The 14,534-nt window shown below is 40.6% G+C and overlaps 1 protein-coding gene across 1 annotated transcript in view; it reads right to left on the reverse strand.

Annotated features, from left to right (window-relative positions):
- KCP (kielin cysteine rich BMP regulator) overlaps window positions 1–14,534 on the reverse strand; it is a 265,538-nt gene that overhangs the window by 80,158 nt on the left and 170,846 nt on the right. The window contains exons 10-12 of the mRNA XM_073579223.1: window positions 13,110–13,206; window positions 11,913–11,995; window positions 6,367–6,460 (exon numbers count right to left, since the gene is read on the reverse strand). Coding sequence (XP_073435324.1) covers window positions 6,367–6,460; window positions 11,913–11,995; window positions 13,110–13,206 — 274 coding nt within the window. The remainder of the gene's footprint in view (window positions 1–6,366; window positions 6,461–11,912; window positions 11,996–13,109; window positions 13,207–14,534) is intronic.

Raw genomic sequence — 14,534 nt, forward strand, 5'->3', positions numbered from 1 at the left:
TCTGCTCTCCACTGAGAGGTCAACTTGCGGGCATGCCCAGTAGCACAGCGAGAGGACTTAGCCTCTGGAGCGGTTCCCTGCAAAGCAGGTTGCGCTACCATTGCTGCACCAGAGGTGGCTGCAACATCTAGACTGACAGAGCGAGTCTGAGCAGCACGCCTGGATCGCTGGGATTGCTGAGCAGGTCCCTGAGCAGTCGGAGGTGAATGGGAGACCGCTGGATGTATGGCTCTGGATTCCTGCTGTGCAGTGTCAGGAATCTGACTCCTAACACCTTGAGTGTGTCCTTGAGTGGCTAGATGTTGCAAAGGAAATTTTCATTACCAAGAGAAAATTCTACAATCATTTACTTTGAAGGTCTTCTATGCTTTTGAAATGGTAATTCCCAAAATTCCTTCTTTCTCACTGATATGTTTGTTTTTTTGTTTGTGTTTGTAAGAAGGAGTGCGAATACAACAGCACAGAGAATGAGGAGACAGAGGCAACTTAACCAACGCTTATTTATTTGATTAACATAACTAAACAGGTGCTTATGGTACAATATCAATGAATATAATAAAAACAATGAAAATACAGTAAATCTGACTACGCAGAATATTTATACAATCCTAACTGCACACTCCTATTCTTATTATTACAACTAAACACTAGTATCGTCAAATGCGTCTTGGTCCTAATGTCTTAACCCTAAGTGCGTCACTGATTTTATCGGGTCCGTGGCCATCGTCACTCCCTAGGCAATATGAAACGTGACACAGGCCCTAAGTGGAGTCAACGGTACTCCACCGTTAAACCACAAGTCCTGGATCTGAGAGTGATTTTGCATCTCCCTCAAACTGGCCACCTCTGTTCCCTGAAGCATGGTCCAGGTCCCTTGATTTTGTACCGTACATCTACACTGGAGGGTACAGCTCACATGTATGTCCTTCTTCTACAATGTGGTGGTTTTCCTTTTGTCCTTGTCTCTGCTCACTAGGTTTCTGTCTCCGGTCCTGACCACACAGGTCTGGTTTCTTGATTACTTCACTCGGATCTGGTCTCTCAGTTCCTTCACTCAGGTTTGGTCTCTTGGTTCCTTCACTAGGGTTTGGTCTCTCATAATGGCAGCTTTAAGCCAACTCCATGGCCTCACACGTCTGTCCTGCTACAGGTCCAGGCGCTGACTCCTCCTTTTCACCGCCCTCCCGAGCCTTTTATAATTATTAACTGCGCCACATCTACCACCTGATCTGGTGTCTCCTTCAACCTGTCCCCCACAGGAACCAGGTATTTCAACTTAAAGTTCCTGCTGATGTGGCTCTTGTTACTTTCACTCGTTCTAAATTACTTAACCAGTAGATGAAGGTGCTTGCTTGCAGACACTGCACTAGGCCTCAAACTAAGGTAATCTCTTTTCTTGTCCACCTCCTTACATGTTTTTTATTGTTACAGCAAAATGATGGCCACCTTTACTTGAGTAAATCATTTTGACCACATATTGAGAGCTACTTAACCCCTTTCCGACGTTCTGCGTAACAGTACACCCACATCGGAATCCCTCCCTTTGATGTGGGCTCCAGGGCTGTGCCCACATCTTTCCTGGCACATGTCAGCTGTTTTGAACAGCTGACATGTGCCTCTAACAGCCACGGGTGGAATTGCGATCCACCCATGGCTGTTAACTAGTTAAATGCCGCTGTCAATCTATGCCCTGGTGATCCTGGTGCTGCAAGGCTCCAGCCTATGATCAGTGATCTTACAGCACTGATCATAGGCTGGACATCAGTGTTTCAGGCAATCTAATTGCCTGAAACACTGAGAAACATTGCGATTGCCTGTTCAGAATTGAACAGCCAATCACAGTGATTGTAGTTGCGGGGGGCGGGCGTCGCCACCCTGACGGGGGGATGACTCCATGTGCTGAGGTCCAAGATGGCACCGGAATTTTAATGCGATCACCGCAGCTGGCGCATATGTCAAAAGTCAGTAAGTACTATCCGACCATGATGTATGGATAAGTCCAATGTCAGGAAGAGGTTTATGTAGAACATAAGTAATCAATTATTTAAAATGATAATTTATTGTATGTAATCTAGTTAATATATTACATGAGAAACTGGGTCTGAGCAGAAAAAGTAAATTAATGTGCATGCAAAATGTAATTGCATATGAACACATGACCTTTACAGAAAGAAAACCAAAAACAAAACACAAAACAAATATCCTGGAATAAAAAAAGTAAAAAAATATATTGCAAAAATAGCATGAAGGTAGTAATAATAGTAATATTAAGGGTATTTAGTTAACATAATTTTGATCAAAATAATGTAGAAGCCATCCCGCCAGGTCAAGGCAACCCTTGTGGGACAGTCCTAACTCTTGTATTTAAAACCTTTCCACTTGTCAAGTGACGTAAATGTGAACAAGGACAGAGGGACTGAACCACCAGTAATAGTATAGGCCAGACAGGATGGATTTTCCAACTCAGAAACAGGGCGGTCACACCCTTATATGCACAGAATGCACAATGAAACAAATGAGAAACTGGGTCTGAGCAGAAAAAGTAAATTAAGGTGCATGCAAAATGTAATTGCATATGAACACATGACCTTTACAGAAAGAAAAACAAAAACAAAAACACAAAACAAATATCCTGGAATAAAAAAGTAAAAAAAAATATATATTGCAAAAATAGCATGAAGGTAGTAATAATAGTAATATTAAGGGTATTTAGTTAACATAATTTTGATCAAAATAATGTAGACGCCATCATGCTATTTTTGCAATATATTTTTTTTTTTACTTTTTTAGTCCAGGATATTTGTTTTGTGTTTTGTTTTTGGTTTTCTTAATATATTACATGACTATATACTCATTATTAAAGTTGCAACAGCAAAAAGGAAAAGTCATGTAATTATGGAAATCACAGAATCAATAGACATGTTAATGGTATGCAAATGATGAAAAATGGAAACAAATTTTTCAAAACATTTTAATTTATGGTCTAGTGAGTATGAGCACCACACGCAGAAATACACGCACTTACACACCTTGGCATCCTATCACTGGTACATGATATGTCTGGTCCCTTATTTTGGTGCAAGCTCAGGAGCTGAGCCGTATCTGTCCTGACAAATGATGGCTGTGTTATTCAGCGAACTTTGCCCCCCGATGTTATCCTGTTAAATGCCACTTTCAATCTCTGACTGTGGCATTTACAGCATGAGGTCTGGGTGATGCACTACACTAACCGCCCAATGCCTCCACCCTAAATGTGATCACAGGGGGCTGATGGGTTGCCATAACAGCTGGGTGGTCTACTAAAAGCATCCATATCTGTCAATGACATTACTCCACTGAAAGCCAGTCTGCGGCTGGCGTTCATGCTAGACGGTGATATTGTAGTGCTATACATGCTATATACATCACTACTATGATATTGCTGTACAAGGTACAAGTGATCAGCCAATCGCAGGTTCAAGTCTTCTTAGAGAACTACAATATGCTTTAAAAATAAAAAATTGCTTTGAAAAATATAAAAATTCGAATCATACCCTCTCCTGAGACAAAAATAAAAGAGATTTATAAAAATGCAGAAAAGTGGTATCTCCACTGAGTCTGATCTGTCAAAATATAAAATAAATTAACCTGATTGGTATACACTATAATGAGTAAAAAAAATAAAATCGCCAGAATTTATTTTTTTCAGCAGTTGCAACACCATGCAATAAAAAGTGATCAAAACATCATATTTATCCAAAAATGGTATCAATAAAAATGTCAGCTCAGCGTGCAAAGTGTGAATACCTTATACAGTTGTGGCCAAAAGTATTGACACCCCTGCAATTCTGTCAGATAATACTCAGTTTTTTCCTGAAAATGATTGCAAACATAAATTCTTTAGTATTATTATCTTCATTTAATTTGTCTTAAATGAAAAAACACAAAAGGGAATGAAGCAAAAAGCAAAACATTGATTATTTCACACAAAACTCCAAAAATGGGCCAGACAAAAGTATTGGCACCCTCAGCCTAATACTTGGTTGCACAACCTTTAGCCAAAATAACTGCGACCAACCGCTTCCGGTAACCATCAATGAGTTTCTTACAATGCTCTTCTGGAATTTTAGACCATTTTTCTTTGGCAAACTGCTCCAGGTCCCTGATATTTGAAGGGTGCCTTCTCCAAACTGCCATTTTTAGATCTCTCCACAGGTGTTCTATGGGATTCAGGTCTGGACTCATTGCTGGCCACCTTAGAAGTCTCCAGTGCTTTCTCTAAAACCATTTTCTAGTGCTTTTTGAAGTGTGTTTTGGGTCATTGTCCTGCTGGAAGACCCATGACCTCTGAGGGAGACCCAGCTTTCTCACACTGGGCCCTATATTATGCTGCAAAATTTGTTGGTAGTCTTCAGACTTCATAATGCCATGCACACGGTCAAGCAGTCCAGTGCAAGAGGCAGCAAAGCAACCGCAAAACATCAGGGAACCTCCGCCATGTTTGACTGTAGGGACCGTGTTCTTTTCTTTGAATGCCTCTTTTTTTCTCCTGTAAACTCTATGTTGATGCCTTTGCCCAAAAAGCTCTACTTTTGTCTCATCTGACCCCAGAACATTCTTCCAAAACGTTTTAGGCTTTTTCAGGTAAGTTTTGGAAAACTCCAGCCTGGCTTTTTTATGTCTCGGGGTAAGAAGTGGGGTCTTCCTGGGTCTCCTACCATACAGTCCCTTTTCATTCAGATGCCGACGGATAGTAAGGGTTGACACTGTTGTACCCTCGGACTGCAGGGCAGCTTGAACTTGTTTGGATGTTAGTCGAGGTTCTTTATCCAACATCCGCACAATCTTGCGTTGAAATCTCTTGTCAATTTTTCTTTTCCGTCCACATCTAGGGAGGTTAGCCACAGTGCCATGGGCTTTAAACTTCTTGATGACACTGCGCACGGTAGACACAGGAACATTCTGGTCTTTGGAGATGGACTTGTAGCCTTGAGATTGCTCATGCTTCCTCACAATTTGGTTTCTCAAGTCCTCAGACAGTTCTTTGGTCTTCTTTCTTTTCTCCATGCTCAATGTGGTACACACAAGGACGCAGGACAGAGGTTGAGTCAACTTTAATCCATGTCAACTGGCTGCAAGTGAGATTTAGTTATTGCCAACACCTGTTAGGTGCCACAGGTAAGTTACAGGTGCTGTTAATTACACAAATTAGAGAAGCATCACATGATTTTTCGAACAGTGCCAATACTTTTGTTCACTCTCTTTTTTATGTTTGGTGTGGAATTATATCCAATTTGGCTTTAGGACAATTCTTTTTGTGTTTTTTCATTTAAGACAAATTAAATGAAGATAATAATACCAAAGAATTTGTGTTTGCAATCATTTTCAGGAAGAAACTGAGTATTATCTGACAGAATTGCAGGGGTGTCAATACTTTTGGCCACAACTGTAAATATTACGTAGTTGTAAACACCAAGAGAAACAAATTGAAAGAGAGGTAGCTGAATGACAGGCCGAAAGAGAGTTCCAGTTGGAAATTTCACACATGAAATGGATTGTTACTGCTCTCCACCCCAAGTAATTTAGGGAAACAAGTTCTCTAAGGCCGGAGTCACACTTGCTGGTGCAATGCGAGAAACTCGCGCAAGTCTCTCACCTCAATAACCGGTACTGCAGTGCTGGGTATTGAGGCGAGAGACTTGCACGAGTTTCTCGCATTGCACTCGCAAGTGTGACCCCTGCCTAAATATTTTCCTGAAAATTTCTCAGTCATGGACAAAAATAAGGACCTGGATACTTTTGTTTGTGGGTTTGAAAAAAACATGCCGATAGTAAACTACTGGGGATAGTAGAAGCTGTTTCTCTAGCAACAAAGTGGAACATGTTAGGGGTAATTGCCCCCAATAAAAGGAAAGCTTTGACTACAGCTTCTCATTGTAGGCAATCATGGCACTATGGAACTCAAGACAATAGAGCTGAAGTCACACTGGTGCATCCAAAGTGAACCCTTGGTTCAACTATATTTGGATTGGGAAGTGATGTGTGAGCAGTACTGTACCTCTAGTGGTGCTGACCTCTTTTAGGTGGACCACGCCATGAAAGTGGAGAGGGCCTGTCTGTTACAACTGACATCAAGCTCAATGTGTAGACATTTTTCAAATCCATTTTATTGGTTTACATAGGCAAAATAATATGATTAATCGGATCCAGAAGTACCATATATAGAATATACTTCTGGATCCGACTGTACATATTGTATTTATTATATATTCTTATTTGTCATAATTATTAACTCAGTTTATGTTTTTTGTAAAGCAATCACAAAATACATTTTGGGATAAGCACCGGCATTGCTATTTATAACCATAACTTATATTACAGGTTTACCTGGACAGGTGGGGCAACACTGGCCTGGTGTGGTTACTGGATTGCCGCAAGCAGCAGCTGGGCATTGCACAGGTAAACATCGCACCAGGTTATTCTGCAAAAGAACAGGAAATATTAATAGAAAAAGAAAATAATGTCAGATGGTATTTATTCTAAATCAGAAGACATGCGTCCAAAGTTTTAGAAATATCTCTCTGTATATAATTACTCGTATAAGTAAGCTTGGTTGTAAGATATGGTCTATTTAACCCATTACTGCAGCATAACTTCTTGTTACTTGTTAGATTCTTACGGCAATGTCTTCTACGTAAGGACTTGCTTTTTTATGGGTTGAGTTGTAGTTTTAAATCTTGAAGTTTAATTTATCATAAGACGTAATGAAATGGAAAAAGATTCTTTGTGGATGGGATGAAGAAAAGCAAACTGCGCCATTGTTGCTCAGGCTTTATTTTAGAGAGTTTGTTGGTAAAAGTGACATGCTAACTTTATTTTACAGATCAGTCCAATTGAGGGCATGACACATTGACGTGTGAAAAAAATTAACTTCAGTTGCCATATCTTGACATAACTATTTTATTTTCCTGTTGCTTTAGCTTTTTTACCAGATGAACTGCAGTTTTTATTTGTAACTTTATACTGGGGCACATTTAACATTTTAGGTCACTTATTAGTTCATTTTTTGGGGGAGGTGATATACCCATAAAGCAGCTTTTCTGACATTATTGTTATTTTATTTTATTTCTGGCATTTTTCCAGCATTCACCAACAATAAAATGTTTATAAAACTTTTGGCAATTTTTACAGATATAACAAAAATGTTCATTTTGTTTATTTGCAGAATTTTTATGCTTTTGGGGTTATTTTATCTTTAATTGCAGGTACAATATACTGCAAAATTGCTGTGCTGCAATGAATAGCAAATGTAGCAATTTAGAAAGATAGTAGACACACAGACATTCAGCATGTTTAGACCAGTCTTAAGATGCCCCAACTTTTGATTGACTTACGTTAAGGGAAAAATGGTGCATACTGTCGCATATTGAAAATTACCGATCACCAAACTAGAGCTGCCCTTTTTATTTACCAAAACAGTGGGTAAATCAAGTCTGGTGAGTTGTCTAAATGTAACCTATTAAGGCCTCTTTCACACTTCAGTTTTTTGCATCAGTCAAAATCCGCCAAAAGGACGGATGGCGGATCTGTTTTAGTACTGATGACAACGGATGCCACCTGTCCGTTTTTTTGACGGATCCGACAAATGAAGAATTTTAAAGGAATCGCAGCCTGGAAAAGAGAGAGAGAGAGACAATTTCGGGTTAAATGAGTGTCTGGAGGATCCGCCAGAGAAAAAAACGTTGCAAGCTCCGTTTTGAAATCTTTGAGGAAGGTGACGGACAGCAACTTTTGGCGGATCCGCAAAAAAAACGGATGCAACGGACGGCAATCCGTCACAATCCGCCAATAATGGAAGTCAATGGGGAAAAAAGCGGATCCGTTTTTTTCAAAACCTGGCGGATTGTGACTGATTGTAAAAAACTGAAGTGTGAAAGAGGCCTAACAAAACCCCACATAAGTAGCTATAAAGTCCCTCGAGAGGGTCAGTCTAGCAAAGTCAGGCCATAACTTCTGGGTTCAGTAACAGTTTAATAAATTATGCAGCTGCCCTGGATCAGTGGGAAGAAGTAGATCTCACTCTTTCACAGCAAGAACAGCAACAGAGGGTTGTGGGATCCCACTCTGAAAGTCAGGATCCCACATCCTGGACTGTGCTAGAAAATCAGGTCCTTGTGCAGTAAATAATGAGCACTTCTGAGGGGTTTTGTTACTAGGCCATATTGAGACAAATCGCCTATCTGGGGATGCCCTGTGTTTTAATATAAAAAAAATGGCAGCATGTAAAAAAAACTGTTCAATAGAAAGAAAAAATATCGGCACTAAACAAAAATATGTCATCCAGTTCACTTGTGATGGTGCTCAGCATTGAATATATAGAAAGTCCAATAGTATTGTAGAGAGAAGAAATTGTGGCACTCACCCGTGCATAAAATTTAGACACTTGAAAGGGTTATCCACTACTAGGACAAACCCTTCTCAATCTGAATGTGTGCCCCTGTTAAAATAAAAACACTTACACTCACCTCCCATGCCGGTGCCTTTCCAGGGGTGTCGACACTCGCATTCCCGGGGCTCACATGAGGTTGTTACATCACAGGAGCTCTGCGACCAATCAGCGCCAGCGTCACTGTTAAAGGTTGATCACTCATACGTTCAAAAGCGGGGACAGTGACGCCAGCGCTGACTGACTGCAGGGCCCCCATGATGTAAAAACCTCATGTGAGCCCTGGGAATGTGAGTGCCTACAGCGCTGGAACAGTGCCAGCATGGGAGGTGAGTGTAAGTGTTTTTATTGTAACGGAAGCACACATTCAGATTAGTGGAAGTACTGGACAACCGCTTTAATTTCCAAATAGATAAAAGTTACAGTGTAATAGTGAATGGCATACTCCTCTGTATGGACAACAGCTGTTTCGTGCTGAGCAGAGGTTTCTTCCTGGTCCCAGGAAGTGGAGGACGAGGAACAAGTGCCTGCTCAGCGAGAAACGGCTGTGGTCCATACAGAGCAATATGCCATTCATAACAATGCTGTAAATAAAGCCTCTGAATTTTATGAATAGGTAAGTGCAGCAAATTCTTCTAAAAAACGCAATAAACAAATGCAAGTAACCTAATTTACCCAATAGGTGCAGAAATTATGCATTTTTGTCTTGTAAAATCAATAAAAACACATTTATTTTTCTATATGGAAAATCTGCACATAAAACTCAGGGTACCTGCAAGAGAAATTGACATGTTGCAGATTTGAAACATCCACCGCAAGTCAATTTACACTACGTAAAAAAAAGAAAGCACAGCTGGCAGGAGATTGCTATCATAGCTACACAGGTTGAAACAAGACCTAGGCCCATAAAGTTCCACTTTTCTCCACTAATTATACATTTTTTGCCACTAAGTTATCTATAACCCATAATGTTATGCGTACTGACTAGTGAGGAAATCATCCAGCCCTTTTTTTAAAAGCTGTTACAGTGTCTGCCATTACTAACTCTTGTGGTCGGCAATCTAGAGTCTGACTGCTCTAAGCGTAAAGAACCCTTTCCTATTTAGCTGTCGAAATCACCTTTCTTCCACCCGTAATGAGTGCCCGCTGGTCCTTAGTACGGTCCTTGGAAGGAATAACTCATGTGCCATCCTTTGTATTGACCGCACATGCATTTAAACATAATCCTATAAACCAGGCTAACACCCACCAATAGTGAAATATATCAAGCGTGCAAGGATGTGTACATCAAGTTCAGTGCAGGAATAATGAAAATCCTATAAAAAAAGAGCACTAGAAGAACCAAAGTCTAAAAGTAACAAACTTTATTCAAGTAACATTAAAAATACATACTGTAAGAACATAGGGATGACAGAAAGATGACAAGAGTCAGCCAAGAAAAAGTAGCACCACGGTAGCAAACAGGCAATCAAAAACAGAAGTAAGATAAAATAATATAGGTCTATTGGTCAGCTCAGAAAGTGCATGTGCATTGTGTAAGGGTACCGTTACACTAAGCGACGCACCAGCGATCCCGACAACGATACGACCTGGTAAGGATCGCTGATATGTCGCTACATGATCGCTACATAGCCGTCAAACAGGCATATTTACCCGACGACGCAGCAACGATCCAGCGATTCATATAACGACCTCGGCGGTCGTTGGGATCTTGTCACACAGCCAGCGATTCTGACGATTCCAGCCTGTGTCCATGATTTCTGAGTCGCTAACAAGGTCGCTCGTCGGTGTCAAACACAGCGATGCGCGCTGGCCAGCGGGACACCAGCGATCAAAAAATGGCCAGGACATTCCAGCACGATCAGCGATATCCAGCAGGGGGCCAATCGCCGCTACGTGTCACACGTAGCAAGATCGCTGGTGAATTCGCTGTTGCGTCACAAAATCGGTGATGCTTCAGCGATCTCGCTAACGATCTTGCTATGTGAGACGGGGCCTTAACAGATTATATCAATAATGTCATAAGATGGAGGGTAAATAGAAATAGTAAAGATACACTGAACACATAAAAAATATTCAAGGGGCAAAACAGCAAACATCAAGTGAAAGTACAGAGCCAAAACCAAAGGTAAAGATAACATGTAAAGTCTGATTAGACTACCTAAGGGACCGTGTGCCACCCACCCCAATGCACGTTTCAGCTCTGTACTTTCACTTGATGTTGGCTGTTTTGCCCCTTGAATATTTTTTTATGTGTTCAGTGTATCTTTACTATTTCTATTTACCCTCCATCTTATGACATTATTGATACAATCTGTTACACAATGCACATGCACTTTCTGAGCTGACCAATAGACTTATATTATTTTATCTTACTTCTGTTTTTGATTGCCTGTTTGCTACCGTGGTGCTACTTTTTCTTGGCTGACTCTTGTCATCTTTCTGTCATCCCTGATATGTTCTTACAGTATGTATTTTTAATGTTACTTGAATAAAGTTTGTTACTTTTAGACTTTGGTTCTTCTAGTGCTCTTTTTTTATAGGATTTTCATGTAGTTAAACATGTAAATGAGATCTGAGATCTCTTTTTTCTAAGCTACACAATCCCAACTTTTGCAATCTCTCATCATATGAGAGGCCTTCCTTCCCTTGTAATAATCTAGTTGTCCACCTTTGAAAGGACTCTAATTTCTGAATATCCTTTTTAAATTGTGGTGATCAAAACTGTATCCCATATTCTAGATTTGGCTTCACAGGTGATTAATTAAAAGATAGCCAACTATATGTTGGCTATCAATCCCATCCACTTTGTTGGAACTGTAAGACGCTTCGATTTTGATAGAGCGAAAATATGCAGTGTCAAAACTCACCAAGGACTCATTGTGGGAATGAAACTTTATACGTTCTGTGCTGGTATACCATGGTAATATGTAATGCAGATCTGGATCAAATAAGTTTTAGAAAGAAAAATCTACTTTGTAAACATGTGATTTTACTGCCTTTTTGCAGTAGCTCTCTTTTTGTGATGCTTGTGCTGAATCGTCATGTACCGTCACCCAATATACAATCATGGTTTAAGTCACGTATGGATTAGTAGGAAGCATTTGCATGGCTCCCATCCCGATATCTTACATTACTGCACATTGGCAATTCGTCACCTAACATAAAATGTTTGCAGTTGCCTATTAGATGATGGGCACTGTATAAGCTATAAAGAGTTTTAGTTAGCTAATCTGCACTAAGCAAGGAACATCCCTTATCTTCTCAGCTATTCCCATTACACAGTGGCCTCATTCACACCCGACATTGTGACCTGCACATCTATGCCATTAACAACAAGAACATGACATGGCAAAAGGGCTTTGTGCTTAGGCTGGGAACTTTAAAGAGTTCCAATGAGTTAATATTCTCCAACCTTTGTCTCTCTCCACTCTTGGTCCTAACACAGTATATTGATCGAGTCACAAGGCTTACGTTGGGCACTCACCAAACAGGAACAGTTCACACAAGGATTGCTCTGTGAAAGGAAGTAGTCTCCATTTCTGTAAGATACGCCTTCATATTCACATCCTAGAAACAATACAGAGGAAAATGAAGACTAATGGATATTGATTGCTACAGATCTAGAATGGGTTACCTTGACTCTGATAATGCAGCACTGGTGATTGCAGTATACAAAAAAAAGTGTTACGTCACACCTAACTTGACATTGGTCAATGGCTTCTGCAATGCTAAGTTATCTTACTTCTCGTAAATGAGATATTCTTCTGTGACAGGTTATCAAGAAGTCAAGCAGAGAGACAGGGTAAAGGCCCCGTCTCACTAAGCGACATACCAGCGATCCCGACACCGATATCAAGGTGTCAGGATCGCTAGTAAGTCGCTATGTGATCGCTGGTGAGCTGTCAAACAGACAGCTTCACCAGCGATCAGCACAGCGATGCCAAGCGCCCGGCATCGCTGGCCATTCCTGTAAAAAATAGAATCAAAATAAAAAATATTGTTATTCTCACCTTCCGATGTCCCGTTCAGCCATCCTGCCTCTCTCCATGCTCCGGTCCCAGTGAGCCTTTGCGAGAATGACCGCGAGATGTCACGGTCTCGAGGGATAACAAAGTCTCGCGGTCATTCGTGCAAAGGATCACTGGGACCGGAGCGTGGAGAGAGGCAGGATGGCTGAACGGGACGTCGGAAGGTGAGAATAACTATATTTTTTATTTTTTTTAAATTATTTTTACACCTGATCGCTGGTCTCCCGCCTGTCACACACAGTGATGCGTTGTGGCCAGCGGGAGACCAGCGACCAAAGAAATGTCCAGAGGTTTCTTCCAGCGATCAGCGATACCAGCAGGGGGGCCGCTCGCTGATCGCTGTCACACACAGCGATCTCGCTGGTGAGATCGCTGTTACGTCACAAAAGTTGTGACTCAGCAGCGATCTCGCTACCGAGATCGCTTAGTGTGACGGGGCCTTAACTGTTTGCTACAGCTGTGTATGGATTTAAGGCCCCATACATATTAGATTAAAGTAAAATTCAAAGGTTTTGGCAGATGGTCAAATGTGTATTGGGGTGCCGGCCGACTGATGATTGGCAGAGATGTTGATTGCCCATGTCCACTTTTGTTCTCCCAGAGAAAAGCCACCGGCTGTCAGGTAGTGTCGGCTGAGATGGCTTTAGTCTCACCTTGCTGGCACACAGCACAGCACTGTCCAGGTGGGATGTACTTCTTTACACAGGTCACTTCTGGGCAGCGCTCCCTCATACACTGGACTGTTCCATTCTAGCAAAAAACATATTTGTATATATTATGTATTGATGTTCTTAATTATTTGCATTTATTTATTTTATTTTACTCATTTATATAGCGATATTAATTCCACAGTGCTTCACAGACATTATTGGCATTGTCCCCATTCGGGCTCACAATCTAAATTCCCTATCAGTATGTCTTTGGAGTGTGGGAGGAAACCGGAGTACCCGGAGGAAACCCACGCAAACACGGGGGAAAACATACAAACTCCTTGCAGATGTTGTTCTTGGTGGGATTTTAACCCAGGACCCCAGCGTTGCAAGGCTGCAGTGCTAACCACTGAGTCACCGTAAGCAAATTTATCTAGATTTGGCTCAGTCATGCAGATTTTATCTATGGCAAAAAATGAAATATATAATAAAGAAAACTAAAAATCTAAATGACTGCATGGTATTGTATGTGATTGTATTATTAATCTATAGAAACTTTTAGTTTCTAAGCAGTCCTTCTGCTCATTCTAGACATGGAGTCTTATGTTAGTGTTCATAATTGTGGCTGTAGAGTCTGTTTCTAAAATATATTATTGTAAATGCATCTCAGTTAGTTTTCTGCCCATGTATCTATGAATCTGTACTATTTCTCTTTAATCTGAACCCGTCTATCAGCCCTATTTACAACAGTATACCCTACATCGGTCTTTTCCTATGTATATCTGTAACTGTATACTGTATCTGTCCTGTTTTCTTTCTCCTGGTGTCTGTATACTCTACAGTATGTCTCCTCTTTCTTCTATTGTGCCTTTATAAAAAAGAAAGCCATTCATTAAAGTTTGAACCTTTAAAAGTACCACTCCAAGGTACGGTATGATTTTTATATTTCTCCATCATATGGATATCACTAGTGTATGTTTCCTATGTGTAGTCAAATACTTACCCATCACCATCTTCTGCTATTCCCAGCTCTGCTCCAGTCCAATTATGCACTACATGAGCAGAGTTGTGACTTACCAGATAAGCACAACGGAAGTCATGTCTCAATGTAAGTCTATAAGACTCAGAACGATAGAAAGTAACAGCTTTTAGTGACTTCTGGCCATCCAGAGATGCAGTCACAAGATGGTTTACAGCATTGCTGGAAACAGTAAAAGACGGCCACTGGTAAGTATTTTACTGCATACAGGGAACATACAGTCATGGCTGTAAGTGTAGGCACTCTTGAAATTGTTCCAGGAAATGAAGTATTTCTCCCAGAAAATTTTTTCAATTAAAAATGTTTTGTTATACAAACGTTTATTTTCTTTGGCTGTATTGGAACAACACAAAAAAACTGAGAAAAAAAAGCAAATTGGACACAATTTC

This window comes from Dendrobates tinctorius, unplaced genomic scaffold (assembly GCF_039654945.1).
Source record: "Dendrobates tinctorius isolate UK_male_01 unplaced genomic scaffold, ASM3965494v1 ptg000062l, whole genome shotgun sequence".
NCBI lineage: Eukaryota > Metazoa > Chordata > Amphibia > Anura > Dendrobatidae > Dendrobates > Dendrobates tinctorius.